At 45.0% G+C, this 15,483-nt stretch overlaps 1 protein-coding gene across 9 annotated transcripts in view; it reads right to left on the bottom strand.

Annotated features, from left to right (window-relative positions):
* The window catches only part of si:dkey-174m14.3 (uncharacterized protein LOC563117 homolog), a 36,150-nt gene that overhangs the window by 11,914 nt on the left and 8,753 nt on the right, over positions 1 to 15,483 (bottom strand). For 2 of the 9 annotated variants that reach the window (XM_061813105.1, XM_061813101.1), the window contains exons 3-5: positions 13,509 to 13,537; positions 11,715 to 12,077; positions 411 to 604 (exon numbers count right to left, since the gene is read on the bottom strand). In XM_061813105.1, the coding sequence (XP_061669089.1) occupies positions 411 to 508 (98 nt within the window). In that variant the 5' untranslated portion in view covers positions 509 to 604; positions 11,715 to 12,077; positions 13,509 to 13,537. The remainder of the gene's footprint in view (positions 1 to 410; positions 605 to 11,714; positions 12,078 to 13,508; positions 13,538 to 15,483) is intronic. The other 7 variants (XM_061813108.1, XM_061813107.1, XM_061813102.1 and 4 more) reach the window with 6 other exon arrangements.

The following is a 15,483-nucleotide window of genomic DNA, read 5'->3' as shown; positions in this document are numbered from 1 at the left end:
CAGGCAGATGCGCTAACGTTAACATGAACGCACGGCAGATTTCTGAGCGAATCGAGCCACGTCTCAAGCGACCGGATGGCTTTTAAGCGCTACGCCTCCATCCGCCTCACCCTGCACCGGCGAGGGAATTCAGGTGTTTGTTGTTTGATACGGGACGGAATTTCCATACGCGCGCTCCGGGGACGGGAACAAATGTCCCGTTAGCGATCCGGGCCGTGAGCAGGAGCTGAGTCAGACCCCAACGAGCGCTCTCGCTCCGGCGAGAGGATGACGAGGCAACGTGACTCCCGGTGAGCCCGAGGATGCTTGAGCGTGACGGGATGGTGAGAGGAGACACCTCGTGGGCGGATGAGTGGACAAACAGATGAAAATGAGCAATGGGTGGCAACGGCGGTGCGAGTCGCTCTTACCTCTTTTTCAGGTGTTTGCCGCCATTTCGGGGCACTTTTAAGGCGGTTTTGCCAATGTATATCTTTTTCATGGTTTGTCTGTGTTCCTTCCCTGTCATGTGTTCATAGGGCTCGACCACAAGGAGCTGACCGCGTGTTACTGTCCCAAAGGAGACCGCCTAAGTCTGGCCTGCAGAGTTACTGCTTTGTTCTACCTGCCAAACAAAACAAACACACATTAATAGGCTTTCAGTCAATAATCCTGCTGATAAACAATAGTTTTGAGCTAAAAAAAAAAAAAAAAAAAATGGAAGGGAAACCAAGCGTCGCTGAACTGTTTGAGCTAAATGCTAACAGTGTGGTTTTTATTACGAGTCAAAACAGGCAAACATCACCAAAAGTGGTATAATATATATATATTATACCAGTAAAACATTTAAAGCTACAGTATTACTCTAATCCAAATGAATTTATTAACATTTTTTCGGGAATTGTTTTGTATTTTATTTGACATTATTAACAATACAATTAACATTTATTTCCATAACTTTACTTATGTTAAGACAAAGATGGCTCTCGAACTAATATTTTTAAAAATATTAAGATTTAATTTACTAATTAAAAATTTAAGTAATTACTATTAACATTAACATGAACTTAAATTATATATGTGTTGTATATGATGGCACAAATCCCAACAGGGTTTTAACAACGGGCCGGGTAGCGCTGTGTGATCTGGACAAAACTTTATATCCCAATAACAAAATACAGTATATCATGATCATATCAAAATCAGTATGTAAAGAGATATCACCAAACCATATTTCTCCTTAAGATTACAATTTGCATGGATCTGATCTACACTTCTTTTCAAATCAGATTTTATTAGGAAAAAAAATAACTGGATAAAAGATAAAAATATAACAAATCACAAATATCTGGGGGAAAAAATACTTTTCCAAATATTTGGTAGTGCAACCAGTTTTCAAAGATTGTACACGGTGGCTGTGACAAAGTCACAGAATGCACAATTGGTTTCATTTAATAACATGTCTTTCTTCAAAGTGTCAATGAAGAGTAAAGTAGTGAAGTAAAGTAGATTATTTTACCCAGTAGTACCCAATGAAGCAATTATTTTGAGGTCATCACAACATACTGTTTTGTCTTTTCCGGAAAAAACAAATCTCAAGAGTGTTTATTTTCTCTTCTGCAGATGGGGGCCGAGGTGTCTCATACAGAGAACATTCATATTATGAAGCAATATTACACGGTCATTGCCGTTTATATCAATTGAAATCAGAGCGTGAAGTAAAAATGACTTTAATGTAGGATTTCCACAGAAACAAGAGCGCTAATCGCCGTTAAAGATGGCGTGCCCGCAAAGCCTAAAATCATCTTTACTAATGTGAACGGAACTTGTTTACAACATGTGGTCACTCTCCACACTTTCATTTTTCTCAAAAACTGCTTGGTAGGCGCTTCTGTTTTGGTTAGCAACAGTGTTGAAGCGTGCTCGGCAACTCCCGTTAGTCCTCATTGGGGTTGTGGTCAGGGTTAGTAGCCTGTCCCCGATAACGTTGCGGGTCACTACTGGCCGGTATGACGGTCTGAGCGCTCCCCCGTGCTGAAAAGTCTCCTTGTGATGAATGCGAATGCGTTACTAACAGGGGAACTCTGGGTACGTAGCAGACGCTTACTAGGAACTCTCCTGGTCTCATAGCTCCCCTTCTTCTACATAGAGGGAGCTAAAATATGTTATAACCTAACCCTAATCCTAACTTTAAAACAAAAGTTGATAAAAAAAAGATAAACACACATATGTACGTTCGCTGTGTTTGTCTTTCTGAGACGTCCATAGCGAACACGAACACTCGGCGGCAAGTTGTCGAATGGCACATGTTGAAGCATGGGATGGGGATGACTTTGCAGCACCGAGAGCGCTCAGAGCATCACACACTTTTAAGAAAATAATAAGACACACTAGAAAAATGTCATGAAAACCATCAATACTGAAAAGATGATCATAGTGTCTTCATTTACTCACGCGTTGACTTCGTGTAGTTTAATTGAACGCGAAGATTATGTAGCCTCAGTCAGCCATGACTGATTGTGTTTTACGAATAGCAACAGGTGGATACACAAGTTAATAATGTATATGTCTAATATATACATATGTATATATATATATATATATATATATATATATATATATATATATATATATATATTAGCATCAATTAAACACAATGACTTTGACACTAGCTCTTCCTTCACAGCCATCACCTCAAAATCTTTCTCCGCTGCTCCGTCTGCATGACGCGTGCAGGACAGACACAGACGTCAGCGCACAGTCGATTGGTGGACGTCGCCAGACGAGCGCGTCAGCCACAGTTTGAACCAACATGATCCCAGCGGAGGCCTGATAACGACCCTCAGAGGGGGACGACGTGGGGACACATGTGCCTGTTATAGGACTGACATTAAGGAGTCAGCGGTTCCTGTATGTAGTCACAGAAAGGTATGACCAGCCGGCACCTCGTTGCCCTTGGGGTGATTTCCGCAGGAGGCTGCTGAGTCGGCATGGCGACACTTGGTGACGGGCCTCTGACCCCACCTCAACCTCCCCCCCGCCACGACTCAAACAAACAACCGGAGGCTTCTCTGTAACCGCTCCCCTCTGAGTCATCACGCACCAGCACGGTGTACGTGCCCACGGTGGGGTGCAAGCGTGCACTGTGATTGGCCTGCCGGATTCGAGCGATTTGGAGGCTGACGCGTTAGTATGCATGGCACTGAATCGCTTTCAAAAAGTGTACACCTGCACGTCTCGCTTGGGTGTTTGTACACTGCGGCATTAAAATACGCACGCACACTCACACACATCCACGCGGGAAAAGATATAGCGCAGTGGCATAAACATGGGGACATCTCGGGCCACATCGGTTGCTCCCTCTGAACTGCCCCCACCCACCCCTGGCTTCCTTTCTCTTTCCCCTCTCCGTCTACTTCTTCCGCCTTTAATTGAGCCTCCTCACTCTGCAGCACACCATCGACGGGAGCCCGTTCAAACGAGGCTGCCAGCCGCCCACTCGCGCCGCGCTCGCTTTTGAGAGGATTTCAGAGCGTTGAAAAGGCAGAACGCGAAGGGAGGCGGGAGCGGAGGAGGAAGACGCTGGACGACGACACAAAAAAGTTGGGGACGGGAGGAAAAGCGGGACGCGCTTTTGGGGTGAACCGATGTCAGGATCTCCCTGAAAATCAACCATTCATCCATTTTCTAGAACACTTGCAAAGACGTTTGGATGCGAGGTGCTCAAACCAGAAAAAATGGGCACTGGTGGCCTTACTCTAGGCACATGGGACTACAGTATGCAGTTTTAAACACAAGTATTACTACAAAACTTGTAGGCTTCTGCTAGAAATAGAAGCGACGTGACGAGAAATTACCACCATAATGGAGTTAGCCGGTATGCTAACAGCTAGGTTGAGGGTCTTGTCAAACCGTCCCCTGTTCACACAAACCAAAAACGTTGACTGACACATGCCGACATCCATTTTCTACAACCGTGTCTGCTTTCTCATGGTTGCCGGTGTGACGGTCTGAGCGCTCCCCCGTGCTGAAAAGTCTCCTTATGATGAATGCACATGCGTTACTAACGGGGTAACTCTGGGCACGTAGTAGACACTAACTGGGAAATCTCCCGGTCTCATAGTTCCCCTTCTTCTACATAGAGGGAGCCAACATACGTTATATCCTAACCTTAAAACAAAAGTTGATAAAAAGATATACACGTATATGTGCGTTCGTGGTGTTCGTCTTTCTGATACCTCCATAGCGAACGTGAACACTCGGCGACAAGTTGTCGAATGGAACATGTTGAACCACGGATGAGGATGTTTCAGACTGGCAGGATGTTTACAAAATATACGCGAATGCGCATTAATCACAAGGAGATTTTTCAGCACCGGGGCTTACGGCCATGCTACCCTGAGAACGCCAGATCTCGGAAGCTAACCGGGTTTGGCCCTGGTTAGTACTTGGATGGGAGACTGCCTGGGATTACCAGGTCATGAAAGCATTGTTGTGATCAAGACCACCGCGGTTTTTACAAAGGGGTATTGTAGCCAGATGCTATTGGAGGATCAGGCATTAAATGTCCAGTATGGGCTGTAAATTGGATTTTATCTAAATATAGTCACCCAACAACTGATTTGCAACCCATCCAAGGGTGTAAGACCTCTCGGCCCTAAATCAGATTGTTGCCAGTGTCCGGTTCTATTTTTCACCAACGAGGACCCCCCTTTCCCAATGGATGCTTGAGGACTACACTCTCCTTGTGTGACGCAAAGGGCGAGCAGAAAATGTCATCATTATAGACAAAAATTGAGGTTTATACGGGTAAAAACCTTCGTCGGTGGCGCCAAGATCAGCATTAGAGCGGGGAGGACCTGGGGGAGGAGGGGCTGACTCATCAGAGAGACAGAGTAACAACAACAAAAAAAGTAGAAAAGCCAAGACGACCACTGTGTCTTGCACCCATTGCCCCGCACCGCGACGGGCCAGACCTGCGCCGACCGATAACGCGCATGACTCAACCGCCTCGTCGAAAACGTTCACTCTCAACGACTGCGCTTCCCTGCAACAAGAGACGTTTTAAGCAGTTCCACACCAGCTACCAACACCACGACGGCGCCAGGGGTTAATTACCTGCGAGCAGATTTAATGAACACGCATTAATCCCTGGGAACAGATGAAATCAAGACAAATATCCCATTAATATTTATAAAAGAGTGGACCAATATACACATACATGTGTAAACCTTGAAAAGGATGAATTTTCACGTAGGTAAAGATCACGTAAAAATCACCTAGCGAGACCAGTTGGCATATAAATATTCGATGTGTGCTCTTATTCCAATTCCAGCCACAGCAGAGAAAAAGAGTCAATATTATTCTCACGCAGTGTCGGTGCCAGCAGTTGAACTCCATTTCTCGGTAGTGTGGCCGTTTTTTTCTTTTTTTTTTTCAAAATCAAATCACTTTTCATTAGTGTAGCTATTTTTGTGATCGCGCAACGCGGGAGAGACAGCAGAAGCTACGTTTCCCCCGAGCAGTCGTAAACCCTGAATGCATCTCCTCCGTTTGGTGACACCTTACTTATATCCGCCCACTAATGCCTGATATGTCCCCAAATTAATTTCATTTAACGATAAACTTACCTACCGTGACAATTATAAGGTAAGGTTAAGAGTTTTCGAGATGGAAGCGTGCTCTAATGTGACTTGAATACAATTTATAGTTGTAGCAATGCTAACACTTTTTTTTTTTTCTTCCAACAACCAAATATTTTGTATTTCTAAGTGAAAGAACAGTTCAAATAAATTCGACATGTACTGTATTTACTGCTCCTTTTATGATTCTCCATGATGACTGAATGGGGGTTTTATTTAAAGGTTACTTAGCGTAATTTCCGGTCGCGACTTTTTTCCACACGTTTTCAACCCTGCGGCTTATGCGGTGATACGGCAAATTGGTGCATTTTTTTTCTAACGGTCGCAAGGGGACACTCGAGCGGAAAAGATAAGAGTGAGAGTGGTGGAGTATATGTCTCGAGGAAGTGACTTTTACCAGAATGTTTATTTTTAACCGGCCCTGCTAGCGCTGCGCTAGCGTTAGCGCTGTGCTTGCGTTAGCGCTACACTAGCGTTAGCGCCGTGCTAGCGTATTGCTGCTGTGTTACTGCCGCGGCTCAGTGATTTAGGTATGTTTTTTTTTTTTAACCGGCACTGTTCGTGCTACTGTGTTGTTGCTATGTTAAGCTACGCTAAGGTATTAAAACTTTGAAAACTCTTTCTGTGTACTGTCTTTCTTTGTAAATATCTCATGTTTCAATGTGGGCATTTGCGGCTTATACACAGGTGCGGCTTATGTACTGGGTGAGGCTTATAATCAGGTGTCCTCTGTAGGCTGGAAATTATGGTAAATTAATGTTTAACTATTATAGTAATCAATTAAACACTATGTTCTCAGGTTGCGTGTTCAATTCCAGACCTGCCTGTGTGGAATTTTCATGTTCTCCAACGTGCCTCCAGAGGTTTTCTCCAGGCACTCCGGGTTCCTCCCACATCCCAAAATCATGCGACATTAATATTCACTCTAAATTGCCCGTAGGTGTGATTGCGAGTGCGACTGTTTGTCTCGACGTGCCCTGCGATTGGCTGGCAACCAGTTCTGGGTGTACCACGCCTCCTGCCCGTTGACAGCTGGGATAGGCTCCAAGCACTCCCCGCGACCCTTGTGAGGATAAGCAGCTACAAAAATGGATGGATAAACACTATCTGCACGAATGTTGCCATAATTCTGTTTACAGCAGAATACTACTCGCGATAATTTTGGGAATTTACTGTATATTCATATAAATGCACTATTTATTTATAGAACTCTAAAAAACAAATCCACACTTTCTTGGAATGATAAGTGATTTTTCAAATGAACAAGTGTATCTTTAATACATGGACTTTGCTATTATTGGATCTGCGACTGCATCTGCAATGCTAATCTTCTGATCTCATTCTTTGAAAAACACTTAAAGGAATTGGTTGTGGCGGAGTTTTGAATCAGATCATCCACAATTCATGAGCGAAGAGAGGCAGCGGATTCATCCATTTACATACATTTACGATCGCGGTGGACTGGGTCTCGCCGTTGTATTATAATTATTTTTATTTTATTTGGGTCTGTAAAATACACGCACCATGAGAGTGCGGCACAGTGTGGAATCCGACTGCAATTAGACGCGAATCTCTCAATTCAAACGTCAACAAGTGGTACAATTTGAACGCAAACGAAATATTCTGAAAGGAATATTGCCTTAAAAGTTTAACTTGATGTTCAAATCGCATCAGATTTGAGCTGAGAGAGCGCCGGAGGATTAACCGCAAGTGTGCTCAGCTTTTTGGCGAATGGCTTTGTGTGGATGTGTGCGTGTGTGTTTGTAACACCACAACAGATGGCTATCAGTGATGGCAGCGGGGAAAACTGTTGATGATAACCACAGGTCGAGAATTGAAACTTTTTATTACAAAGCCATTGTACAATAAAAGGAATACAATTAATTCAATATCAACCACTATATTGGGGAAAAAATATTTAGAATTCTAATGTAAATGCACTTTTTACTGTCATCTTTGCTAAGTATCTATCATGCTAACCACTTCAGTTCCTACTGATGCTACGAAAACACTGTGGCGCTTGTGTTTTTTTTTAAATTTACATGGTGGCCCGGCACTTCCACCTGAGGAACGAATGTGACCCCGCAGGAGCAAGATCAGCTTTCGGAGCTCCTCGGTGGAGACCTAGAACGCTAATGCGAGGCTTCCAGGTCAGATCGCCGTGGCCAGAAGGGCACATTAGTACGTATAGCTGGTAAAGCGTTGGCCTCACAGTTCTGAGGTTCCCGGGTTGAATCCCGGACATTCATGTGCAGAGTTTGCATGTTTTCCCCGTGCCTGCGTGGGTTGTCTCCGGGCACTCCAGTTTCCTGCCATATCCCAAAAACATGCAACATTAATAGGACGCTCTAAATTGCCCCTAGGTGTGATTGTGAGTGCGGCATTATGTCTCGATGTGCCCTGCGATTGGCTGGCGACCAGTTCAGGGTGTACCCCTCCTCCTGCCTGCTGACAGCTGGGATAGGCTCCAGCACTCCCCGGGACCCTTGTGAGGATAAGCGGCTAAGAAAATGGACGGATGGAATTCTATCCCGCTATGCACTAACTGGGTACAGAAATCATTATGTGTCAGGGTGTTACCTAAAATATTATTAGCCCTTGAATTATTCATACAGAACTATATTTTGCTACCTTAAAGGGGAAGCTTGTATTTTTTTTTTGATATACCATAATTCCCGGCCTACAGAGTGGACCTAGTTATAAGCCTCACCAGTACATTAGTAAAGGAAATACTATTTGGTACACACAGGCCGCAGCGGTATAAAAGCCACAAGTGCCCACATTGAAACTGACATTGAAATTGAAACACGAAATATTTACAAAGACAGACGGTAGACAGAGTGTAACGCTAGCGACGCCACGCTAACGCTAGCAACACGCTAACTGGGCCGATTAAAAAAAACATACTGGTAAAAATCACTGAGACACGGCAGAAACACGCTAGCGCAGCGCTAACGGGGCCGGACCGGTAAAAGTCACTTCGTCGGCACACATATTCCACCGCTCTCACTCTTACCTTTTCCGCTCGAGTGCCCCCTTGCGGCCGTTGGAAAAAAATTGCACAAATTATTCGTATCACTGCATAAAATGCAGGGTTGAAAGTGTGTGAAAAAAGTCACGGTTTATAAACCGGAAATTACGGTAGTTATTAGTGATGAGAGGGTAGAAACCGCAAACTTCCCCTTTAAGACTGTCGATGACAACCACTATGCTCGTGTGTTGAGAGAGATTTTTTGATGTGTCGCGGGACATTATCAAATTTCATTCAATGGTCTGAAAATGATTCATTCACCAGAAATAATCTTTGTTCATCCATTTATGATCTATTTATTTATAGTGACAGTCTGAACAGTAGTAGAAGAATCAGTTTGAAATTAATATTCAAGTATTTCTTTCAAAAAACGAACAAGGTCTTTGTCTCATTTCAAGATGTGGATGCGACAACTCTCGAACCCTCGAGCCCTACTGCTGGATCAGTGCTCAGTTGTCGTGGAGACATGTGTACACCCCCCCCCCCCCATGTACCCCCCAGGCACCAAGTCCTTCCTAAACCTTTTTATAGAATGCTACAGCTGTCATTGTGGTCATGTAGTCCTGCACATCTAGTGCCTGAACATCTGGCTAAATATAGAAGCCCCTTTTACTCAGTGTCACCGTTTTCTTGTTAAATCATTGATATCACACCAAAACAACGTTAAATATGTATCATATCACATCTACGTACACGAGAAAGTGTGCTGGAAATGTCTGATTTGTCAAAAGTAGGAGTTTCATTCTCCATACACGGTGGAGTTGTGGTTAAGTGTGTTTTTGCCACAGACATGACGATATAGTCCTTTTATTTTGTGGTTTTTTTTTTATACAAAGTCAGAATATTACAAAGCCCTGAAAGGGACACTGAAAAAAAAAAAAGAACTTGTTTCTCATTGCAATGAGAAACAAGTTTTTTTTCCCCAATGTCCCTTTCGGGGCTCCGTAGTGCCGTAAAATATATTTTAAGTCAAATTTAATGAAATATAAATGAGCCATGCCAGGGTTGAATTGTTGTTGAATTGACTTTAGGCGCATTAAAGTAAAAAATATTTTACAACTTTTAATGACAACATATTTTACATTGCAAGTGACATGGATAAAGCATAGCTGAAATAACGATGGCTTCATTTATTCACAAATGTGCTCACTGTAAACTCTGAGACTGTCGAGTTGAACACAAAGCTATTATTTTTTCATATGAATAGCAACAAGTGGATCAACATGCTAATCGGAGCGTCTGCTCGCTAGTGCAAGATTATTTAATTGAGCTGCCTGTCGCTATACGTCGCTGCCATAGGTACATAAAGATAAATCGGACTGAAGAGGTTCCACTGCAGATCACTACCATAATTTCCGGCCTACAAGCCGTGACTTTTTTCACATGCTTTCGTCCCTGCGGTTTATGCGGTGATGCGGCTAATTTGTGCATTTTTTTTCTAACGGCCACAAGGGGGCACTCGAGCGGAAAAGGTAAGAGTAAGACCGGTGTCGAGGAAGTGACTTTTACCGGCCCTGTTAGCGCTGTGCTAGCGTGTTGCTGCTGTGTTACTGGCGTGTCTCAGTGATATTTACCGGTAAGTTTTATTTTAACCGGCCCTGTTAGCGTTAATGCTAGCGTTAGTATTAGCGCTAGCTTTAGCATGGCACTAGCGTTAGCTGTTCTGTGTACCGTCTTTGTAAATATCTCGTGTTTCAATGTGGGCACTTGCGGCTTTTACACAGCTGCGGCGTATGTAGGTACCAAACGATATTTCCTTTACAAATGTACTCGGCGAGGCTTCTAGTCAGGTGCGCTCTGTAAGCTGGGAATTACGGAAAATGTAATTACTGCCTCGCAAATGACCACATTAGTGACTTTTTCGTCAGGGTGCGACAAGCCGTCTTGATAAAATCGCATCAAGAACATCACAAGATGATTTATCTTCCTTTCATAATCACATTTGCTTCCGTCTCAGGTTCTGAAGCATAGTGGAAGAGCAGGACTGACACATGCTGCTGCAAATCGACCCCCTCCCTCCCCAAAAAAATTTGCTAATCAAAATGAAATCTCCTCCATGCAAAATTGACATGACTATCTCCAGGCATCCCAAGAGGGGGCAGGACCCCAGACCAGGAGGAAGCACAGACAGTGTGAGCGAGAGCGAGCGAGCGAGCGAGCGAGCGGCGAGAGATTTCAGAGCGTTTCATCATGAACAATCCGGCGGCTGCTGGTGATGAAGTGAGTGGGTGGAAGCAAAGGGGGGGCGCAGGTAAGGTCAGGATGTGGGACAAGAGCAGCCTTCTGCTCAACCTTGTTGCTCAGACCCCCCTCCTAAGACCCAAGAGCAAAGAGAGGAAGCATAGGACTTCCCTCTTCTACGGCGGCAAAGCTGCAATAATTCAATTAAAACTGTGACACGGAGGTGGGGACAATTGATGACACATCTCCGGGAAGCTTAATTACCTCTCGTAGGATCATTTGTGAAATAGTAATCTGCCTTGAAATTGTCATAATGGCTTCTGTCATCATAAACAAAAGCATCCATTTCCATGTGCGCCCGTTTACTAACGGCTCACAGGATGATTTCAACCGACAATTCGGCTTTCCCCCCCGCCGCATCGGCCGCTTTCGTTCTTGACCCCATCGGGCAACTTTAATCAGGAAAGTGTATCAGCTTTCATTTTTTAATGGGTCTACGACTGGGTTATTAAAATGATCCAATCGCATGCTGTAGTTGCGGGAGCGCGACTACCATGCAGAGTTATTAATCACTGTTGTGGGGAGCATTCCGACAGGTGACTGCACAACATCATGCGGGTTAAAAATCCATCTTTTAAGGCGATGCAAACTAGCTCTATATGCATTCAAAACTACATAAAACTACCAGTACTCCCTTATACTGTATAAAGAGTCAAGACACTATTATTAAGCAGTGATTTCCACACGTACAATCATAAAATGCACCTCAATCCCTCAGAAACTAACAGAAAAGCAGCTCTGCATTAGTTTCAATGCAGCCAAACGCACACATGCAACCCCTCCAAATAAAAAAAAAAAAATGCAAAGAATGAAGCCGTTACCTCGTGCTCAAGCACAGCTTCATCCTGGAGACGGACAGACAAACCCCGGCCGACTGAGCCCACCGCGAGGAACGTGGAGAAAACTCCTTCCGATACGCCTTCCCCTGAAGCTGCAAGAAACCCCCCACCGGCGCATGCACACGCTGCTGACGACGCTGCTGACGCTCCGACACCAGCAGCAGCAGCAGCAGAAGTAGGAAAAAGACCAGCCGGGAAGGGAAGACAGTGTAAGAGAGAGGAAGAGTGGGAGGGAAGAAGAGGACACAGGGAGAAAGCGTGGGTGTGACGAAGGAAGGATGTATACAGAAGGGGAGAAGATGCCTACCTGATGGTGTCTATGTGGTTCATGCCATCGTCACACACCTAAAAGGGAGATAACAGCATGTTACACCATCGCCGGAGTGGCCCGGGACCAAGATACATATTCATGAGGCCTGTTTATGTTCATCTCCCCTCCACCCTGCGACCCCCTTGCACCCTTCCTCATCCGTTACATCTCCCCGCCCGCACGTACGCGAGGTGAGAACGATCACGTCGGCTCGACAGCGTGAGAGGCGGAGAGTGAGAGGCATGAAGGGGGGTGTGGGGGTGGGCTGGATCGGAGGGGGGGGTTGCGAGAGAGTGGAAGCCTCCATTGCAGCCAGACTGCAGATACAGTATATTGCAAGCAAGCAGGAGCGGCGATAACCTCGTCTCCCTCATTGGTGTGCGGGGATGCAGAAGGGAGGAGATGGAGCGCAGAAAGGGAGGGAGACGTGTGAAGATGAAGGGGGTACAGGTGATTCCATCTGTTGAATCTGGAGACGGTATTAATCAAAACAACACTTTTCCAACACAGGCCACTCTGTCCTCTGTATACGAGGCACAGAATGTCCTATTGCGGATAAATTGAACCTTAGACGTCGACATGACAATTAACAACGAAAATATGGTTTTATTAAAACAGGTGTTGAATACTAGCGGGAGAGAAGATGCCAGAAGAATGGACGAAAAGTGTGCTAGTCCCCCTTTTTAAGAGCAAAGGCGATGTTCAAAACTGTGGAAACTGCAGAGGAATAAACATGATCAGCCACACAATGAAGTTGTGGCAAAGAGTAGCAGAGGCTAGACTCAGGACGGATGTAAGTATCTGCGAGCAACAGTGTGGTTTCATACCTAGAAAGACTACCACAGATGCATTATTTGCCTTTACGATGCTCGTGGAAAAGTACAGAGAAGGTCAGAAGGAGCTACATTGTATCTTTGTACACCTACAGAAAGCCCATGACAGAGTACCAAGAAAGGAACTGTGGTACTGCTTGGACAAGTCTGATGTGGTGGTGAAATATGTTAGAATTCTTCAGGACATGTATGAGGATACCAGAACAGCGATGAGATGTGCCGTAGGTGTGTCAGAAAAATTTAAGGAGGAGGTGGGACTGCATCAGGGGTTCCGCGCTGAGCCCCTTCCTGTTTGCGGTAGTAATGGATAGGCTGACAGATGAGGTTAGACTGGGATCCCCTTGGACCGTGATGTTCGCAGATGATATTGCGATTTGCAGTGCAAGCAGGGAAAAGGCTGAGGAACAATTAGAAAGATGGAGGTACGCACTGGAAAGGAGAGGAATGAAGATTGGCGAAGTGAAACAGAATATATGAGCGTGAATGAGAGGAAGAGTGAAGCTCCAGGGAGAAGAGATCGCGAGGATGAACGACTTCAAATACTTGGGGTAACAATACAGAGCAATGGTGAGTGTGGCAAAACCGGTAAAAGTCACTTCCTCGGCACATATATTCCACCGGTCTTACTCTTACCTTTTCCGCTCGAGTGCCCCCCTTGCGCCCTGTAGAAAAATGCACAAATTGGTCGGATCGCCATATAAACCGCAGGGTTGAAAGCGTGCGAAAAACGTCGCGGCTGAAAGGCCGAAAATTACGGTACTTCATCAAACAGGGAAACTGGTGTCTGGGTCTCATTTCTTTAACTTTGCAGGTGTCTAGTACTGGGTTTTGGTTGGTGTGTGTTTAGGACTCCTAAAATACATACACAATATATTTTTGTATGTACACAATACATATCATACATATCATGGAGAAATTAGTTTTTACGAGTACGCGTGGAAAAATTTCAGTTGTTGACTGGAAGACGAAAAGCAAGATGGCCCTAACTAGTAGTAGTATGAATATGTCAAAATTTCAATCCATCCTTTTCACATGACACAACTCTGACAATTACACCCACGTATTATTATAACCCGTAAATTGATCTAGTTGAATCTATCTGGCTATCGTTCTGCTGTAGCTTTCCAGCTATCTATCGACCTAGATAGCTATCTTTCGATCTAGTCATTTGTCTATCTGTGCGGAGAGAGCGCATGTCAGAGAGGCCGTGTGGAACTGCGAAGCATGTTTGATACATGTGTACTCGCAAGTACGAGGGTAAGTAGCTGAAAGTTTGCTGCAAGCAACGCTGTGATGAACACCAACAGGCTCACACGCTGGCTCCACAGCCCCCATACCGCCCACCCCATTTTTTTTCCCAAGCAGTTGCTAAGGTGACGGCAAAGGCTGAATTTTAATCAGACAACAAATTAAGGCGACGCTAGCTTCTCTTTTAATATTAAATGGCGACATCGCTCATTTGTGTGAACCTTCTTTGATGGAGTTCTTTAAATTAATTGTTGAAACGCTTTGTTGCCCGCGCGTGATGCGCTAAACTGTTTTTTCGAAGGGTTTGCAAACTACTGGGCTGATTCATTTTCTGAAAAATATTACTGTGCATGCGCTTTGCTTATCCTCCACCTGCGAGGCGAACATCACGCCGAGACACCAAATCCGTTCACTTCGGAAGCAGTAATGTTTAATCGAGCCTTTCATCCCATCTTCCTGCAACACGTGGCTGAGGAAAGCCACGGGTTGCGATTGCCTAATTAATGCAAATATTTGAGCTATTTTGTGCATTCGCCACCCAGCGCTTTTAGTGAGGTTCTGTCTCAAGGTGAATGGAAGTCTCACAAAAATTGTAAGACTGTCAGTTTTGGATTGCTGACTTCTATGTCTCTTACCAAACTATATGGGCACGAGCTGTGGGTTGTGACCGAAAGAACAAGATCTCGGATTGAAGCTGCCGAAATGTGTTTTCTCCGCAGCGTGTCCGGACTCTCCCTTAGAGATAGGGTGAGAAGCTTGGTCATCCGGGAGGGGTTCAATTTCCTCCGCATTGAGAGGAGCCAGATGAGGTGGCTGGGGCATCTGGTCCGGATGCCTCCCGGCCGCCTCCCTGGTGAGGTGTTCCGGGTATGTCCCACCTGAAAGGGACCCCGGGAACGACCAAGGACACGCTGGAGAGACTATGTCTCTCGGCTGGCCTGGGAACGCCTCGAGATCCCTCCGGAAGAGCTGGAAGGAGTGGCCGGGGAAAGGGAAGTCTGGGTATCCCTGTTGAAGCTACTTCCCCTGCGACCCGACCCGGAGAAGCGGTAGAGAATGGATAGACAGATGGAAACTATATGCTCCCCAATTACCCCCCCACCCCTTTTGCAATTATATAGCCTTATCTCTTTACTGCTGACAATGCCGGTAACAATATAGAATGTTGTGTTCGACAAGGATTATGCAAAACAAACCTAATAAAGGTCTGCAAAACATTTTGGGGTGCCTGGTCTATGAACGATGAGGTACTACCGCTACAACACAACTTTCTTGAACTTGTAGCTTTTTCATCTAATATATTTAAAAATATATATTTCTATTATGGAAGTTTGCAGTCCTTGTGGATCAATGGCGCAAG

The sequence above is a fragment of the Syngnathoides biaculeatus genome, chromosome 23 (genome assembly GCF_019802595.1).
Source record: "Syngnathoides biaculeatus isolate LvHL_M chromosome 23, ASM1980259v1, whole genome shotgun sequence".
Taxonomy (NCBI): domain Eukaryota; kingdom Metazoa; phylum Chordata; class Actinopteri; order Syngnathiformes; family Syngnathidae; genus Syngnathoides; species Syngnathoides biaculeatus.
The sequence above is the reverse complement of the archived record's forward strand: the minus strand, read 5'-3'. Positions and strand labels throughout refer to the sequence as shown.